This window comes from Botryllus schlosseri, chromosome 16 (assembly GCF_051294905.1).
Source record: "Botryllus schlosseri isolate E-star chromosome 16, Bs_hap1, whole genome shotgun sequence".
Lineage (NCBI taxonomy): Eukaryota > Metazoa > Chordata > Ascidiacea > Stolidobranchia > Styelidae > Botryllus > Botryllus schlosseri.
Genome location: NC_137251.1, coordinates 8,878,396 through 8,897,882, shown reverse-complemented (window position 1 = coordinate 8,897,882; position 19,487 = coordinate 8,878,396). Strand labels below are relative to the sequence as shown.

The 19,487-nt window shown below is 41.5% G+C and overlaps 2 protein-coding genes and 1 pseudogene across 2 annotated transcripts; all 3 read left to right on the top strand.

Annotated features, from left to right (window-relative positions):
* Positions 1 to 1,995: 1,995 nt before the first annotated feature.
* On the top strand, positions 1,996 to 4,504 carry LOC145459508 (uncharacterized). The gene is made up of 2 exons (XM_080338166.1): positions 1,996 to 2,185; positions 2,245 to 4,504. The coding sequence occupies exons 1-2, from the start codon at positions 2,096 to 2,098 to the stop codon at positions 3,931 to 3,933; spliced, it is 1,779 nt and encodes a 592-aa protein (XP_080194292.1). The 5' UTR covers positions 1,996 to 2,095; the 3' UTR covers positions 3,934 to 4,504.
* Positions 4,505 to 8,769: 4,265 nt separating this feature from the next.
* LOC145459505 (acyl-CoA dehydrogenase family member 11 pseudogene) lies at positions 8,770 to 12,274 on the top strand (annotated as a pseudogene).
* Positions 12,275 to 13,218: 944 nt separating this feature from the next.
* Positions 13,219 to 19,086, top strand: LOC145459509 (caspase-2-like). Its single transcript, XM_080338167.1, has 8 exons — positions 13,219 to 13,427; positions 14,108 to 14,728; positions 15,249 to 15,362; positions 15,435 to 15,542; positions 16,207 to 16,377; positions 16,939 to 17,016; positions 17,389 to 17,550; positions 18,634 to 19,086. Exons 1-8 carry the CDS (start codon positions 13,269 to 13,271, stop codon positions 18,829 to 18,831), a joined length of 1,611 nt encoding a protein of 536 aa, XP_080194293.1. The 5' UTR covers positions 13,219 to 13,268; the 3' UTR covers positions 18,832 to 19,086.
* The last annotated feature ends 401 nt before the right edge of the window (positions 19,087 to 19,487 follow it).

The window sequence follows — 19,487 nt, the reverse complement described above, 5'->3', positions numbered from 1 at the left end:
ATCGCTTTAGCTGCGATGTAGCTGAGGTTGCGTGTGTGCATTAGATATGATTTTTGAAATTCCGTTATAATATCAATACTGGAATATCGTTCTCCTGGAAATGATCCATTTTCATTGGATGCTGGTGGGCCCCCTATTGTGTTCCGAAGGCTGAAATATTTTTTGGGGTAATGTTGGGATACTCTTCTCAACTTGTAGCAATATGTAGTTACGCCTTTAACGCCGCAGGGTAGTGAAAATGATTTTTGGAATTCCGTTATAATATCAATACTGGTATATCTATTTCCTGAAAAAGGACCCATTTCCTTGGATTCTGGTGGGTCCCATATTGTGTTCCGAAGGCTGAAATATTTTTGAGGGTAATGTTGGGATACTCCTCTCAACTTGTAGCAATATGTAGTTACGCCTTTGACGCCGCAAGGTAGTGAAAATGATTTTTGAAATTCCGTTATAATATCAATACTGGTATGTCTATTTCCTGACAAATGACCCATTTCATCGGATTCTGGTGGGTCTCCAATTGTGTTCCGAAGGCTGAAATACTTTTAGGGGTAATGTTGGGATACTCCTCTCAACTTGTAGCATAATGTAGTTACGCCTTTGACGCCGCAGGGTAGTGAAAATGATTTTTGAAATTCCGTTATAATATCAATACTGGTATGTCTATTTTCTGAAAATGACCAATTTCATTGGATTCTGGTGGGTCCCCTATTGTGTTCCGAAGGCTGAAATATTTTTTGGGGTAATGTTGGGATACTCTTCTCAACTTGTAGCAATATGTAGTTACGCCTTTGACGCCGCAGGGCAGTGAAAATTAGGTTTGTAATTCCGTTATAATATCAATACTGGTATGTCTATTTTCTGAAAATGACCAATTTCATTGGATTCTAGTGGGTCCCCTATTGTGTTCCGAAGGCTGAAATATTTTTTGGGGTAATGTTGGGATACTCCTCTCAACTTGTAGCAATATGTAGTTACGCCTTTGACGCTGCAAGATAGTGAAAATGATTTTTGAAATTCCGTTATAATATCAATACTGGTATATCTATTTCCTGAAAAAGGACCCATTTCCTTGGATTCTGGTGGGTCCCATATTGTGTTCCGAAGGCTGAAATATTTTTGAGGGTAATATTGGGATACTCCTCTCAACTTGTAGCATAATGTAGTTACGCCTTTGACGCCGCAGAGTAGTGAAAATGAATTTTGAAATTCCGTTATAATATCAATACTGGTATATCTATTTCCTGAAAAAGGACCCATTTCCTTGGATTCTGGTGGGTCTCTTAGTGTGTTCCGAAGACTTAAATATTTTGGGGGGCAATTTTGGGCTACTCCTACGCCTTTGACGCGGCAAGGTAGTGAAAATGATTTTTGGAATTCCGTTATAGTATCAATACTGATATGTCAATTTCCTGAAAAATGGTCTTTTTCATTGGATTCTGGTGGGTCCCCTCTCGTGTTCCGAAGGCTTAAATATTTTTTGGGGTAATGTTGGGATACTCCTCTCAACTTGTAGCAATATGTAGTTACGCCTTGGACGCTGCAGGGTAGTGAAAATGAGTTTTGAAATTTCGTTATAATATCAATACTGGTAAAGTGTATCTATCTGTAACCACCAATTAGTGCCTATATACCTGGCAACCGGTTTTTTCGAAGAATTTTGTGATCTGGCAACCCTTATCCCAGTTAATTCTAAATTTTACATACAGAAAATTCACATGATTTACAGGTACATTCACAATGATTCACCCGGTCATCATATTTCTGCCAATGTGCTATTAGCATCACAGTGGTGTTTAGTATTACATTCTATAATCACATGCTCCGCTGTTCCGCAGTCCGCCGTTTAGTATTGAGCAATTTTGGTATGGTCCGCAGTTCCGCTGTTTAGTATTACATGTTCCACGTTCCGCCGTTTAGTATAGTAGTTTAGCTCGGTCCGTAATTCCGCTTGGTCTGCCGTTTAGTATCGCAAGTTCCGCAGTCCGCTCGTTCCGCCGTTTAGAGTTGCCCACCTGCTTTCTGTGATTAGGTTTTAATAATCATCCGAAGTTAATAGAATAATAGCCAGTAGCCACCGCCTCCATATCCAAATATGCACGTAGCTGGTCGTGGTGATAAACATATTAAGGGTGCATGTGAACGTGTCTGTGATGCAACTCGAGCATTGCCATTTTACAACCACGTAAGTTCAACAATGCTATGCAGTTAAGTGTAATCAAATTTTGAATATTTTCTTTGCAGGAAGATGATGTTGAATCATCGCTGTCCGACCCTTCCGCTTCTCGCTCGGACCAGCCAATATATATTATAGTGGAGGGTGTATCGCAAAGAGGATGTGATTCGCTGTTTGACGGTCAGGGTCATTTTTACACCAGGATGAAAATGGAGCAAAATGGCACAATTCGATGGAATTGCAAGAATCGCACAAAAACACCATGCTGGGCAACGGTGATACAGCATGGTGCAAATTTCACGGCGGGCAAGCATCCTCACAGTCACCCTGGCGTTCCCGGTTTGTGTGCTTTGATTTCTGAAATGCCTTGCTTGGACCAGTCTACGTACGACATAGTGGCGGGCGTATCAGAAAGAGGAACTGATATGCTGTTTGACGGTCGGGGTTATTCTTACACCAGGAACAAAAGAAACAAAAATGGCACGATTCTCTGGATATGCACGATTCGCCCCAAAGCATGGAGATGTCCAGCAACGGTAACGGAGCATATTGGCAGTTTTGAAGAGGGCAAGCATCGTCACAATCACCCTGGAGTTCCCGGTGCCTATATGAGTGCCTTGATTTCTAAAGAGATGAAGTCCACTGCTATGAAGAATCCTTCTGAATCTGCTGCACGGATTTCTCAAGCCGTCTCCAGCAAGCACCTGCTCAATAATGAGCGCTCTGTGCCGGGATTGATACCTATTGACAATTTGACAAGGAATGCCAACTATGCGCGTGCGAGTTTGAGGTCACTTGAACCGACGACACTCGACTTTGAACTTAATTTGAACAACATCCCTTCAAATTTTCTGCTTGGAGATGTTATACTGGAAGGGGCCCGTCACCTCTTATTTGCATCTGAGCAGCAGATGGACCTTTTAAAAAACTCAAAAACGTGGTTTGTGGATGTAACATTCAAAGCTATGCGAAAACCTTTCTACCAACTTTTCACTATCCACGCGTTCATTCAATCTGGGGGTGCAACAAAGCAAATACCTCTATTATTTACCCTAATGTCACGAGCACGAAAAGCTGACTATGTCGCTGTGCTCAACAAAGTTATTAATGCTACAGGCGAATGTCGAGTTGAAAGAGTGGTATGTGATTTTGAGTTGTCAATTTGGAAGTCGTTGGCTGCGACGCTTCCTGGGGTTGACGTGAAGGGGAGTTCCTTCAACTTCACACAATATGTCTTCCAGAAAATTGAGGAGCTAGGGCTTTCGAAATATTACTATGCGAGAAAAGCCGCTCGTGCTGTTATGAAGCAGTTAATGAGTCTGTGCTATATGCCCGCAGAACTCATAGAGCCAAGCTTTTCTAGACTACGACGCAAACACACCGGCCCCAAACTGGAACCATTATTCGACTACATGCATAGCGCATGGATAACATCCAACAATTATAAGCCACATAATTGGAGCGTTTACCAAACTGCTATCCGCACCAAAAATGACGCCGAGGAGTGGCACACTCGCCTGAGCATGCGAAGACGATGCAGAACGACTATGTACATGTACAGCCTCATTCTTCTCTTGAATGAGGAAGGATCGTTCTCGTACGAACAGGCTGCACTCCTCTCTGATAGCAAGGTCAGGAAAAGACGCCGCAACGAGTGTCGGTTGATGGATGGTCAAATTTATGAACTATGGAAGCAATTCAAGAAAGGAATGATGACCCCTCGTCGACTACTCAAAGCCATTGCCAGAATTAATTAATGGACCTAATTCTGACAAACAATCATGATTTTGTAGTCCCTGCTCACGTATGGCTGTTCAAAAATAACTTTCTCTCCCGGATTCCAGCCATTCACTGATTAAATTATCAGGATACCCTATAGGACTCCGCAGATCCAATTAAAAATTTTGATTTGTTAGTGAAAATTTGAAAAAACATTCAAATTTTTCTGTCAACCCCATGAAATTGTTAAGCCGTCTTCAAAGACGATGCAAAGCAAATTTGACTCAATTCTAACCAGTGAAGCGGTTAATTTTCCCTAATAAATTAAAATAATTGGATCTGCGGAGTCCTGTACTTGTTAGAATTGAACCAATTTGGTGTGCAGCATTTTAAACGTTTAACCTGACAATTTAATCAGTGAATGGTTGGAATCCGAAAAAAAAAAGTTTTTTTTGAACAACCCTACGGTGCGGATTCGTCTCTGTGATACTGATTTTCATTCATTAGCGTGATTTATTCGTTTTTATTTATTAGATTTGTTTTTGTTCATTAGATGTGCCTTTGTCATTATTTATAATGATTAAAATTGATACTTCTTATTTTTCATAAGACTCGTAGTTGATTCAATTAACAGGTTATATTTTCATCTGCCCAAGACACACAGTCACACACGCAATGTAGGTGACAATGCGATGTAATGAACAGATAGGGGATGCTGTACGACCACGGCAACGGTCTCTTGGAATGGCATCCACCTCGACCGTTGCCGATCCCTTTTAAGCTATTTCTTTCTTTACGGGGTCTTCTGGGCATTTATTGTCGCCGTGAGATCAATGACGTAGCAGGTTGCTGAAGGGGCTATGAATGTTCCCTCTCATTTTTCACCAGTCTGCGCAAACACGTTACCTCACTGTGCAGGCCCTTGGACAATAGTGCGCAACCCCCCCCCCATAAGGTGACGGACCGAACTTCTGGGGGGGCTTCGCCCCCCAGACCACCCTCGGGCTCTGCGCTTATCATCTACATCGGGGGCCGCGGTTGGGTGGTTTTGTCGCCTTAACGCGCCAGGCGCGAAAATTTTATACGATTCATGATTGAATCGGTCAATATGATCGGGAATTGCGTATATCTATTGCTATCCATTTTTATCCTCTTTCTGAACAGCTGCTTTGAAGTACAGAACTTCAATATACAATTGAATAGTATATTCATATTAAAATGAACCCGAATATTTTCGGCTGACACTCGTCAGGGGTAATCGTCAGCAACTAGTAGAGAATTCGAAAGAACAGCGATACGATTGTTGATATACGCTGTTCTTTCGAATTCTCTACTAGTTGCTGACGATTACCCCTGACGAGTGTCAGCCGAAAATATTCGGGTTCATTTTAATATGAATATACTATTCAATTATCCTCTTTCTGCTCACATATAATTAGATTTACCGGTAAAGCTGATCGAGTGAGGTGTGTTAGAGAAGGTAGGTCCTGTAAACATTAATTAAACATCTTCGGGCGCTCCCGTTGATATAATGACTTCGTTACACGATGCTATTTCGTGGCCTCATATCTGCTATATCAAAAGACAATGAAATCGCTCAATTGTACTAAACTAAAAGACGAACACGATTTAAAATTGGTTTTTCTCTACTGGCAAATAATGTTCCCTCGACATGGTATTTGTCTTGTTGTGGGACTCGGATCGCCAGCACATGGACATTAAGCGCCTATGGACGATTAAACTTATATGTATAAATCGAAGTTTTCGGTCAGCATATAGGGCAGTCCTTTTCGGCCAAGGTTTTCTCGCTGCTGATCGTTTTGGCGCACTTCTCGGAGTCGCATGCCACATAGCCTATACCTTCATAGTTAGGGCTGGGCAAAATCGAGTAGCTGAGTGATTCGATTCTGAATCACGTAATATGCTTCGAGTAATCGAGTATCACTCATTATGACGTCATAACAGAATGTAACATTTTAAAGTTCAAATATGTACCTTTTATTCGTCCACAAAGAAGATAATGCCTGTTATCCATCTCATTAAAGATACTTTGGTGTTTTTTCGACCATACCGATTTCATTGCACTTGCTGACAATGTTGTGGGAAGATATGACTTCAGCAATATGCTATTTCCAGTAACGTTCCTAGCTCTGTACTCAGTGGCGTATCCAGGGGGGGGTTTTAGGGGGTCGGAACCCCCCCTTTTCAAAATTCAAAAAATTGATGTCAAATATAGCCACTAATATTTGCTAATTTATTAGTTTAACATATCCGTTTTTTCATATGAGAAGGCGAATATGGTGTCCTAATGTTATTTAGGGGGTCTATAACCCCTACAAAATATTGGAATTATGCGCCGAATTAGTTGAAAGGTTAAAATAAGTCATCATATTTCGCAAATTCCGTACGAATTCTGCCGTTGTTCAGCTACATTTCAGCTGTGGCAGTTGCAGACGTTCTCAACTTTCTTCCCTCGATTTCTCTCACGCCTTGCTAAAATGAGAGACGCATTATTGGAAAATCTAATCTAATCTAATTGGTCGACGCGATACGTAATTGCCAAGACGAAGTTGTCGGCAATCAACGGCGCCCGCGAATTCGCTGCACCTGCTCGCCTTGAAATCCTAATTAAGAATTGCACGGCGTGTTGATTGATCAGCGAGACGCAGACACGGCGGCACCAGTACGACAATGCTGTTCTCAAATCCACATTGTCTTCGCGATTATCGGCGAGAAATGGCCTACGATTGACAGTCACATTCAAAATACAAGCCTAGCAATCCACGTTCCCGATTGTTAGGTGGCTTGCTGTAGTTGAAATACAGGCCTATGTTGCCGCTGAACGGGAGAATTGAGTAGGCCTAGTAGTAAAGTTAACCTAATTATATCGGCTGACAAATTTCTCTGTCGATCAAGTCATTATCCCAGTGTGTACTCTGTAATAATTGACTGACTTGCATGCTTGCAATTAAGGCCTAATTATCTTCGCGCGTACTACACGCTCAGCCGTACGGCTGGTAAAGCCATCGAAAAGCACACATTCGTGTACGACGTACACTGTTCACACCACACCTCTGGCGATCGCCCTCGTTTATGCTACCGCCCTATTCCGCGCTTGTTCGTCCGCTGCGATACTACCGGGCGTGCGCATAATGTCGTCAAAACCTAACAAAGTCGCATATCTCTGGCCGGAAGTAGGCGCTTGGAGACGGGCGGCGTTTGCCGGCTCATGACTAAATGCGAGCATTTACGAATTTCTTTTAATCATACCATAAAAAAACGCGATTTTCAGGCAATGTCTGCATCGTGTTCGTGCATCTCCCACTCACCGCAAATCTCTTTTTATTATCAAACTATAGATTATCGTATATCGTTGATATTCGCCATGGCGTGAAGACAAGTGATCGCATTGATGACGTCATAATAGCCAAATTCGTAACGCAAACCCCCCCCCCTTTTTCGCTCTCTGGATACGCCCCTGTCTGTACTATATGTTTCGTATGCTGCAATACGGCCAAGCAAGGTTTCAAGGCTTCAACAGTGAAAATTAGTATCGAAACTATAATTTTCGGTGATAAATTAACTTTCAGTCGCGAGGAGCGTATAATTTCAGTACTCGAAAAAATCGTCTTTCACTACTCGACTCGAATCATTGAAATTAATACTCGATTCAGATTCGAGTACTCGAATCATTATGCCCAGCCCTATTCATAGTATGTCTTGGTGCGTGGCAAGGTAATGGCCGACGCCCAAGTGCCCAATTCTTTTAATCACGCGTATTTTTTGTTGTGGGAAGGGTACCCAATAATAAAGATATTTGACAAAATTAATTCGCGCGCGGCGCGAAAAATATTTTGAAAAATTCCCAAAAAATACACCATGATTTATGTTAACTCACGAAATCATTTTTGGACCCCTTCGATCTCGGCCCCCTAATTGGGGGTTTGGGGTGTGGCAGTTACGGTCCTGAGGGAATCTTACGCAATGTTCATGCCACGCGGAGAAGACTATGCGCTAGTTTCTCGCAGATTAACTTCGAGCTAGCTCATTGTTATTTATAACTTTGTTAAACCATGTTATTGCGCCATTCCCAGAAAATAATGCGCTATTGAAATGATATCAGTATCGCTCACACGTACGAGACCATACTAAAAGAAAAGATTTTTCGTTAGGCGCACGTGATTGCAAAGTCTCATTTCTTCACGGAGCTCAATATTTACCTTTGCGGGCCGCACTTGTACCTCGGTGTCAGACTTAAGCGATAACACTATTTGCCCTGGCAATGTTCCCTATAATTTTTCACGAGTTTGCGCGCCTGCGTGGTCCCTTGGACAACAGTGCGCAACGACCTAAAAAAAAACATCACTTCCGATTTTTTGTGCGCAACTTAGATTTTCTGTGCGCAGAGACCAATTCAGCACTGCGCATGCGCGCATGCGCGCAGCTTAGAGGGAGCATTGGTTATGATCTAACTGTAGGTTGGAGTATAAATAAAAAAAGCTCACTGAGATGAGGTTACGAATTTCTTTGCATTGGTCAAAGGCAAATTGATGTTAGGCTGAGGCATCTTACGCCACAATACCAAACTCCGTTACAATCAAATTCCCGTAACGTGCTTGGTGGAGTGTTCGATATCAGGCTCTCGCCACGCGACATCTACCACGACACCTACAACTTTCCTATTTGTGAGTATTCATTCTCATTAAATCCATTTCTAAATCCAAAATTGTCCAAGTGCGGATTTTTACATTTGATATCTGCACCAGGTCCTGCTGGTTGATCAGTATAGTTCCCAACCCATGGGATGGCGCCGTGAGTGCACTGGTACAGAACTAATAACAACTCGTCCAGTTGTCGAGTACCCTATGGATGTAGGGTCTTATGAATGTATGCTATTGCCAGGTACATCATGGATGAGTATAGCGCTGTCTGTGGGCATTTATTGACTTGTTTAGTAAATTTTTCGGCAGTCATATAGCTTCCATGATATGACTGTGTATTGTCTATCAACAGATCGTTATATAATTGCAAATATATTATTCATATGCTACTGCTGGGATAACCATGGCATTTCGGTTCAAACCAGAAAACCTGAGGAATTTCCTTCGAACAGTTTGCAAGATGGATGGCCATCTTCATATGGAAAAGTTTAAGAACGGCCAGTCAAATCCCACATATTTTGTGAAAGTTGGGCAAAAAGAGCTTGTATTGAGGAAAAAACCTGAAGGGAGGCTGTTGCCAGGAGCTCATCAAATTGATAGGGAATTTAAGGTCATGAAGGCTTTGAATATGGTAAATTTTCCTGTTCCTAAAATGGTGTCTTATTGTAACGATGTAAATGTTCTGGGGACCGAGTTTTATATCATGGATTTCCAAAAAGGAAGAGTATACATGAATAAGTTACCTGGTGATACTCACACTGACATCCGAGAAGCAATACTTTCTGCCGTTGATGCTCTGGCCAGGCTCCATTCGGTAGTCCCTGAGAATGTTGGGCTGGTGGGATACGGAAAACAAACAGGCTATTGTCTACGTCAAGTACGAACCTGGTCGAAGCAATACCATGCTTCAAATCCTCAGGCTCTGCCTGAAATGGAACATTTAGAAGCATGGCTGCATGATAACATACCACAGGAGCCAGAAACCGCTTCTATTGTACATGGCGATTACTCATTTCGTAATATCATGTTCCACCCCACTGAAAATAAGGTGCAATGTGTATTGGATTGGGAGTTGTCAACACTGGGGCATCCGTTATCAGATTTGGCGTATTTTTGCATGACGTTGTATCATCTTCGGATCAAAGAATTGGAATTCATTTTTGGTGCGTTTGACGCAAACCAAGTCGTTGAGGAAGATGAAGTAATTCGACGTTATTGCGAGAAGAGGAATATTCAATTTCCACCTCCAGACTTGAATTTTTTCCTTGCGTTAAATTTTTATAAGCTAGCTTCAATTGCGCAGGGTGTGTATTCACGATATCTTCAGGGGAATTCCAGTCAAGAAGAGGCAAAACTCTTTGGACCTGTTGTGCAGCCACTTGCAAAATTGGGCTTTGACATTGCAAAGTCTTCTAAAGTCAAATCTAAAAACCAGGATGATTTACTCTTGTCACCATCTGCTGACGGACAGAAAATGCTTGATAAAGTAAAGGGTTTTATACGAGAATTCATCATTCCTAACGAGCAAGTTTATTACGACTTCTTGGAAAAAGCCGACAACAAGTGGTGTGTTGTCCCGATCGTTGAAGAGTTGAAGTTGAAAGCGAAATCTGAGGGACTTTGGAATCTATTTTTGCCAGGAGTTAGCGGCCTCACCAATGTCGATTACGCGTACATGGCGGAAGAACTTGGAAAATACGTCTTTGCGTCCGAAGTCATGAACTGTAGCGCGCCCGATACCGGAAACATGGAAGTACTTCATTTATACGGAGACGCGTATCAAAAAGAAAAATTTCTGCAACCTCTATTAGACGGCAAAGTAAGATCAGCATTCTGCATGACAGAACCGGCTGTGGCATCCAGTGATGCTACTAACATGCAATTATCTATTATTAGAGACGGAGACAGTTATGTTGTTGATGGTAGAAAATGGTGGAGCAGTGGAGCCGGCGATCCGAGATGTAATTTTGGAATTGTAATGGGAAAAACTGTCGACTCTGACTCAAAACCAAAGCATCAACAGCATAGCATGATCCTTGTTCCGTTTGATGCGCCCGGTGTCAAAGTGATCCGTCCCATGCATGTCTTTGGTTACGAAGACTACCCGCATGGTCATATGGAAGTTGTGTTTGATAACGTCCGTGTCCCGAGAGAGAATTTGATACTAGGCGAAGGAAGAGGATTTGAAATAGCGCAGGGCAGGTTAGGCCCTGGTCGAATTCATCATTGCATGCGATCTATCGGTGCTGCCGAAAGGTGTATGGAAATGTATGTTGCACGCGGATCGCAACGCAGATCGTTTGGAAAACTGCTAATCGATCACCAGGTCAACCGTCATCACCTCGCGAGTAGCCGGATCGAAATCGAGCAAGCGAGACTACTCGTTCTTAACACCGCTCTGATGATAGATCTACACGGGGCCAAAGCCGCGAGAAAGCACATCTCCATGATCAAGGTGGCGGCCGTGCGAGTCTTCAAGAATGTCGTGGATAGGACGATACAGATCCACGGTGCAGCCGGTGTGTCGCAGGACTTTCCGCTGGCGGCGATGTATTCGTGGGCTAGGGCTTTGCAATTTGCAGACGGCCCGGACGAAGTGCACATGGACAACGTGGCTAAACTGGAGATAAGGGACCAGATGAAAAAATCGAAGCTGTAGACCAGCGATTGTCAAACATCCTTTTCCCCTTTCCTGTCCAAGCATTGAGTCACTTTTCTATCAATATTGACTGAACGTTCTCTAACATTTCTGTCCCCACAATCGACCCATTGGTTATTTATGTCTCTTAAAATCTTCACCACGGGCTTAAAATCTTCACCACGGGGCGATCTCGCCTCCTTTTGGAACCACGGCTGTAGACTGCAGTTTTCTCAACAAAATCAATTGTACCTGTACTTAAATTGGAATATGAATTTTAGTATTTGTGACCGCATTTATATTACGATTACGGTACTGGTATCTTGATGTTGTGTGAATGCTCATGCAATAACAATTTCCAATTGCAAGCTTCTCCAATTTGATTGCTGTCCTTTCAGAAAAGGATTTGGTGATTGAGATATCATATCATGACTTGTCAACTTTTGATTTCTGCAATACCTAGCGAAATGGATTCTTAGGCTAGTTGCCTTGTCATTAAACTATCATGCAGTAAAACGCCTATGCAATGAGTTAGCTTATGCCAGTGCGGATATGAAACCATGATTTATGCCTATAAACTATCTGTCATCATGCGCTTTTCATTCCTCTCAATTATGTTACTGTCTGAGGCTACGCTGTCACGTGTCCTGTTAGCTTGCGATAATTTTTTTGTTCATTATGTGTCAATCACCAAATGAGTATTCTATTATAATGTTCCGTAAACCGGGGTAACATTGGACAATTTTCAACAATTCCGCTTTGTATCTTGGAAATGCTAGGGTGTAGGGGAGGCAAGTTTTGTGTTTTTTTGGAGTCATGGAGCAAAGATTAGAATTAACTAATCCAAAATCTTCATGGTCATAAATAAGTACCTTATTTTTGTAAATTATCCGTGTCCAAAGTTACCCGTGCATGTGGGGTAACTTTGGACAACGTAGTTTTTTGTATGCCTTTACCCTCTATTGTTTATGAAACCTCGTAAATGAGGCTTATTTGGTAAGAGTTGATGAGAGCAGTGACTAAAACTGAAACAAAATAGTATATGTCTGGCCTATTGCATGATTTTTACCTAATCCCCCCCCCCCCCAAAAAAAAATAGGTAGTTTATGAAGGCTAATGCCCCCTTATTAATCCCTTTACCCAATTTTCCCTCATGCCTTCACCAATTGGGACTTATAATAACGTATGGTGACAATGGGGTATCCCACTGGCAGTGTCAGAAATCGACAGCAAACATTAAGTACCGTATGTTAGCGTGATTTATTGCCGATTTCGAATATATTACTGTACAGGAAAAGATATATTTTCCCTTTCCTATGTCCTCGGATGGATATATTTGTCGTAATTTACGATATCCCATATTCAGCAGGCGCATCTTTAGGAGTATGTGGTAAGTTTTTCAAGTAGCTTACACCCGATTACAATCTCTCAGCTCATTGCCTACCCATTTTTTCATATTTAGGCAAACTCTTAATTTATTAACCTTCTCATTCCATTTTAAGAAGCCATCAGGCCGGTCATAAGGAATATAGTTGACGATACCCTTTGACACAGATGAAGCAGCCACTTTCCAGAGCTCTAAATATCACATTTTTCACTGTCCAAAGTTGCCCCGTTCTGATAAAATTTGACGGGGTAACTTTGGACATCACATTTTCTCGTATTGATCTAAGGGTGAGCCCACTGAGATTTTGGCCATGGATTAAGGCTACTTAGAGGTATCTGCTGCCAAGTTTTGAATCTATGAATCACATGCTATCTATGTTCGGCTGTAAGAAGTTTATTGGCCATAATTTTGGCGAAATTGACCCCCTCCATTAATTTATCGATGTTGGGTCAAGTTTATCTGGTAGTGAAATGAATCCACCTTTTATAAAGACTACTTGTAGTACTGTTGCCTCATGAAAAAGAATTGGACATCCAGCGGCAACCCTTTTTCATCAATAACCATTTAAATCTTTTACTGCTTAGTGTCCAAAGTTACCCTTAAGTCCAAAGTTACCCCGGTTTACGGTTTGCGATTTAATTTTCTAGATGCAAAGTTGTACTAATGTAGTAATGTAGCTTATCGGGCATGGACTCCGAGCATAGATCTCTTTTAAGACGAAATCGCGTCACCTTTGCCAAGGACCTAGTATTGGAAGAACTCCTGCAATTACTAGTGGAAAAGAATTTGTTCTCAGATCGCATGGTCGAATCGATTTTGTCAAAATCGACGACTTTCGATAAAAATGTAAGTATTACTCTTATAAATTTTATTGTATTCTGTCTGCACTTCTCTGTCTTCCGACAGTCGTCGAAGTACGTACCTCAATGCTATAGACAAAAATAAATTATCTTCCTCACTCGTCATTATAAAAAGCAGACAGATATCCTTCATATAGGGATCTGAGTAAATTATTCTGCATGCATATCGAAATAAGGCTTAGTGTTATGATTTTAAAGCTGCTTCATCTTTGATTTTGTATCGTATATATATATGACAATACTGCAATGCAGGTCCGATGGTCCATGTATATATGTGCTTGGGAGCATGGTTTTATTCAAACATCAATATGCAAGTTAACCCAAATGCACCTCCCATGGTACCAAAACTTGCAGCGTGTTTTGACTTACATTCCTTGTTTTTCAACTGGGCACTATGTTTGGAAGCGATTTAACATGGTGATATGGTATCTCGTCTTGGTTTTTCTTGGAAACTGTGAAACTATCTGGGTCTCCCTTGTACATCAGATCTTAGGCATTATCAACCGAAAATATATCTCAGGTTTGTGCCATCCGTGATCGTCGAGGGAAGCTAACATTAACATCATATTATAATAATAATCGATTGTATATTTTTCTCTACTATTGTGATGTGCGAGATGAATTCGTATTTATTGTACCCTCGATTAGATATCGGTTCTTTCTCAGGTCGAATTCATGAACAAGCTACCGACACGCGGACCAAGAGCATTCCAGGCTTTCCACGAAGCTTTACTCGAAACGGATCAAGACCACCTTGCCAACATTCTTATTCCAAGTCAGAACGGAGACGTGTCCAAATCAAACTCATACCATTCGCTTTTCCCATCCACGTTCACATACCAAGAGTCAACACCAAAGAAACCATGCACTACCGAGTTTGATGTTACTGGGATATGCGTGACCACGCCAAAAACACTGCACAATAATTCCAGCAACGATATTTCGCCTTCATCTGGCAGTGAGTCTGAGTGTAAAAAACATGCTCATCTTCCTGTTGAACACATGGACAATGACATGGACACCGATAGTTGGAAGAACGCTATGCCGCCACCAGCAAAGACAATCATCACTGTGCCCGATGATTTGGAACAATTGCACTCGTCGGCTTCGTTAGAACAATTGCATCGCAGCGCTGGTCTTCTGCCAATGAATAACAATCATTTGAATTTATCCAAGATCCTGACGGGCAATCTTAGAAATTGTGAATCTATGCATTCCGGCGCCTCGCTAGAAGTGACAGACGCGCCGTCGTGGCATCACTTGCAAGTCAGGCCATGTAAATGGGAGGTAAGTCAGCCACACTCTTCCCATTTGCAATATGGCAATCTGCCTGGAACCTTGTTAAAGTTTCGGCATCGTTCAAAAATACGCTGTGTTGTTCAGTAAACAGTTGTAATGTGTCACGGTAATTCCACTCTTGTCCCATTTCCCACATTTGTTGTGTTATCGGAAAATTCCATTTCCGTTACGTAAGCATTGATTGGGCTTTATGTGGTGCTGGCTGTTATTATATGAAGGTTATTTTTCATGACACAAGTTGACTCATTTTAATGCACCTATTTTGATGCCGTTCACACACGATCTCAATCGTATGTCGGGGAAGTCTTGTTGGCGTTCAACTTTGCAGTAAAACGAGACCTCATTTGAAATTTATTTGAATTTACCAGTTATCAATTCAGATACTTTGTTCGGCTGTCAGCCCTGGCAGCCACGTAACAAATAACACGCCTGTTAGTTATGTTGAATTGTCGATACCATTCAAATGAATGATAAATGTCCATAACTTCAAATCATTATATATCTACAGTTTTTTCTTGCTCACAAAGACAACTGCTATCGGATGTTCAAAAGACCAAAAGGTGTCGCACTGCTAGTGAGCGTAACGCAATTTGAGGCATCCGCTTGCTTGGATAACAGGCAGGTGAGTTTCGCATCACCCTTTTCTTAAGTATTACCTGGTCTAGTCAAATAATAATCGCTGTACATTTTTAAGGGCGGTGAAAAGGACTGTGCCGCATTGGAAATTATGTTCAGACATCTGTCGTATGACGTGTACAAGTTGGAGAACGGGACTGCGTACGAGATGAGAAATACTCTCAAGGTAAGTACGGAAGTGGATCTGGATAGTATCAACTACTCAAGTCACCACTGCACCAAACTCATTTTGCTACGGGCTGTACCTCAACCTGTCTACTTCCTTCCTAAGTGTTAATTTTGTCAACGTGTGGTTGGTTCACGGTTAGGGTGAGTGCATTCATGCATCCGGCTTCTTGATCGGTAGGTCGTGGGTTCAATCCCCAGTCTAGTTAGACCAAAGACATATTTAGTAATCACTTGTGTCCATGACTTTCCCGCTTAGCGCTCAGCATTACTTGGATACCATGGAGGGGCGGTGCAAGACTTAGAAAGCCTTACAAGGCTATATCCGCACATTTCTTACCTAGTAGCATACCCACATCATGCACTCGTGGTATGCATATGCACAGAGCCACAGACCGTGTGTATGTATATCATGAGTCGGTGGATATGCCGCAAAAACATCAAGGACAAAAATATACAGCCTCTTATTCCTATTCATTACTGACACTTACGACCATATGAAATTATTTCGTGGCTTTGCCTTTTGTGCTATATCATCACATTGTCTCAGTTACCATACTATGATTGTTTCGTATGCTTTGTAACATAGGTGATTGGTATGCCCACCCCTGTTATTTAGTGGTGTCTTAATTGGAATAAATGACCTCTCAGGGATATTTTATCAGAACTTTTCGGCGTGGAGCAAACTCAGCGATTACGACAGCTGTTTCATTGTTCTGATGAGCCACGGCGAGAATGGCGGGATATACGGTCGAGACGGGCAACTATTGCGCTTGGCCGAGATCTATAACTTTTACTCCAATGAAAACTGCCTGCTGCTGCAAAACAAACCCAAGGTTTGATGCGTTGTCTTGATGCGTAGCATTCGCCATCATTTGGAGCTTCTGAAAGTACTTTTTTCAAAATTTCTTTCAATGTGATTTAGAAAGTCACACTACAGTCACTAGGTGACTAGGTGGTTTCTAATAACTTCCAAAAATGACATATGATAGCCATGGAGCCCGGTGTGCATTGTGCTACTCATAGTGATGTTATTAGAGATAGCCATTTCCGGTGTTGCACAAAAGAACATTGAAGCACTTACACGTCAACTAGAGCGTGTCCGCACCCTGTGGAAATTCATTGTTGGTGTCAAATCCGACCAAAATCAGCTTAACTGAGAAGAGCATAAGATCTTCTTGAATCCTTGCATTTCCAAAATTCACATAAGAGGCAATTTGAGATGGCATTTGCAAGGGTTTGACCGCATTTTGGTTGTTCAACTAGTAATGTAGAACAGGGATCTCATTGCTTAAACTCATATCAGTGGCTCTAAGTCTACACTTCTGTTGTTGCGTTCAAAACATCTTACCAGTCTGGTTAACAGTGTTGGAGCTGATCATATTTTCTTAATTAAGGTGTTCCTTATTCAAGCTTGTCGAGGCGACGACCCTGACAAAGGCACCGACCAACTCGACACGCCAACTTCAAAGCAGGTGATTATTTAGGTCAAATTCATATCTGGCCCACTGTGTGAAGCGGTATTGGAATGAAGTCTCAGCCGCATAGCTTACTCCAGTCGGCTGAAACCATTTGTTTGTGTGTTCAACCATTGAAATTAACGTAACGTTAACTAAGTTGGATTTCCAAATTAAATTGGGATTTGTAACATAGGCGTCTTTTGTGTGGGTGCGTGCAAACTGCTATCTACTCCATACCTTGGAGAGAATCCCCCTATCTCCAGCCTTGTTAGTACCGTGAATATTAGAATATTAGTAGCGACGTCAAGTTTGTGTTTTTTCGTGCGTGATTTTTCAAGGTAACCCAGTATATCCTTTCCGTGTTGAACTTTCGTTTTGCTTTTACAGTCCCTAAACAGATCGAGCAAACGACATCTAAATTTCAACGATCCGCACAGAAACAAACTTCCTAAGATATCCGATTGTCTGTTTGCATATGCGACTGTGTCCGGATTCGCAGCCATGCGCAACACTGAACGAGGAAGCTGGTTCATTCAAGCGTTCACTCAGGTACTGATGTATGAAGTTGGATTTATTATATGTGGCAAACGGGCAATGGTAGCGTATCATGAGTGGTCCGCCTTTGGATTTCAAAAAGTAGGCTTATTACATGAAGAGATTTCGCTTTCTTGTCGCAATCCTTAATCGAGCTGAACAAATTCAATTTATTCACTTAGCAACTCAAAGTTAAGTATGATGACTAGGGCGATTTTTTTTTTTACCTATAAAACGGAAGATTCTGACCTAAAAAATTAAAATTTTGACATTTTTTTCATGTTAAAAAACTTAATTTTGACGCATAATGTTAAAATTGTACTACTTATCCTCATTTCTGGTTGAAACTGTCTGTCCTTACAGAGTAGTTTGGCCTTTGACTTGAAAACTGACAAATTTTTACATGAAAAAAACTTTATTTTAACGAAATCTGGCCCTATGAAGAATTGCAGTAGTTGAACCATGTATTATGGTGGAAATAACTAAAATTTGTTGTAGTACAACAACGAAAGATACTTTCCTACATTCTCGGGTAGATAGTATCTGTCCTTACCAAGTAGCTTCCAAGAATGAAAAAAGAGCGTTCAACAGCAGCAGTTGTTGGCTGTCAACAATGAAGTTGTGCAAACACTGCTGGTGACACACCGTGTTGCTTCCTTCTGAAAATTTTGTCTACATCACAATATTTCATCATGCGCTTTTTGATATGAGAACCATGCAATGCCCAAGCAGCCTTGCTTCAGTTGGGATATTGCGGTACTGTGACCATAAGAACACCATTGCAAAATGTTTGTTTCATTTGGCAATGGGCCGTAGGCTACAGGCTGTAAAATATCAAATGATAAGTTCACTGACAGTGCAAAATTCACGATACACACGAAATAGAGGGGTCAAAAATAATTTTGACTTTGTAAACAATTTTTATTACCTAACGCTTCAATTTTAACAAAATTTTGACATGTCAAAAAAATCGCCCTAATGATAACACTTTGTGGCTGCAGTGTTGCTTGAACACTACTCGCAGAAATATCGTTTTATGAATATGTTTGTGTTGGCCTATGACCTCTACTCCTTGATTTACAATGTGATCTGTTACAGGCCGTGGCGTTTCATGCTCGCAACAAGAGCTTGTTGGAGATTCTGACAATCACCAACGATCAAGTCAAAGGTCGTGAAGGAAACAGTCCTGACTCTGAGTTTCATCGGTGCAAGGAAATGCCAGAGTTCACATCTTGCCTTTGCAAACAGTTTTACTTTTTCCCTGGCCTTCATCAGGAGTCACTGCCTACTCCATAAGCGCTGTGAGCTATCTTTGCAATACGAAATGGAACCAATCATTAGATTAAACAGTATCGCTATTGCTTTCACATTTGTATTCTCAGTCATATTCACCAGTTACCAGCCTTTTAGGTGTATTTTTCCAAAATGAACTATTGCTGGACGAATTCTGGTTTTATTAAGCGAAACTGCTTTGTAAATATTTTCGTTATGTTTTGATATTTTACTTTTCTTCCATTGTTTCGCGATCGCCATACACTTCTATGCTGCTGACTGGTGTTATCTGCTTGGATTTTTGTCCATTTACTGAGGTGTGTAGTGTATATCATTCGTGTGGTTCATTGATATGTGACAGAAAAACAGTTACTTCTAGCGAAGTATTGGCACGTTTTACTAAAATCTATCGAACCGAAGCCCGTGATCAGTATCAGTATATTAATACTTTCATCATTTCATAACACCGCAAAACCGCGATATAATGAAAAGATAGGCAGGTGTCGAAACGACTTTGAGATCAGGCGACCACCTTGGCCTAGGCGAAGTAGAGAAGGGGCATGCACATTGAATGAAAAGTAGGGCAGAGAATATAAAAGGCAAGCTATAAAATGAGATGGCATGTGGCGGAAGGCGAGATCGATCTTAGGCCATGGTCCGGTTAGAGTGCAGCTCAAATT

Bases quoted from the DNA above. Each gene is read 5' to 3' on its own strand.
- LOC145459508 (XM_080338166.1), top strand. From the start codon at position 2,096: ATGCACGTAGCTGGTCGTGGTGATAAACATATTAAGGGTGCATGTGAA. The intron at 2,186-2,244 runs GTAAGTTCAACA...TTTTCTTTGCAG, and splicing joins CATTGCCATTTTACAACCAC to GAAGATGATGTTGAATCATC.
- LOC145459509 (XM_080338167.1), top strand. From the start codon at position 13,269: ATGGACTCCGAGCATAGATCTCTTTTAAGACGAAATCGCGTCACCTTT. The intron at 13,428-14,107 runs GTAAGTATTACT...GTTCTTTCTCAG, and splicing joins CGACGACTTTCGATAAAAAT to GTCGAATTCATGAACAAGCT. The intron at 15,363-15,434 runs GTGAGTTTCGCA...TACATTTTTAAG, and splicing joins CTTGCTTGGATAACAGGCAG to GGCGGTGAAAAGGACTGTGC.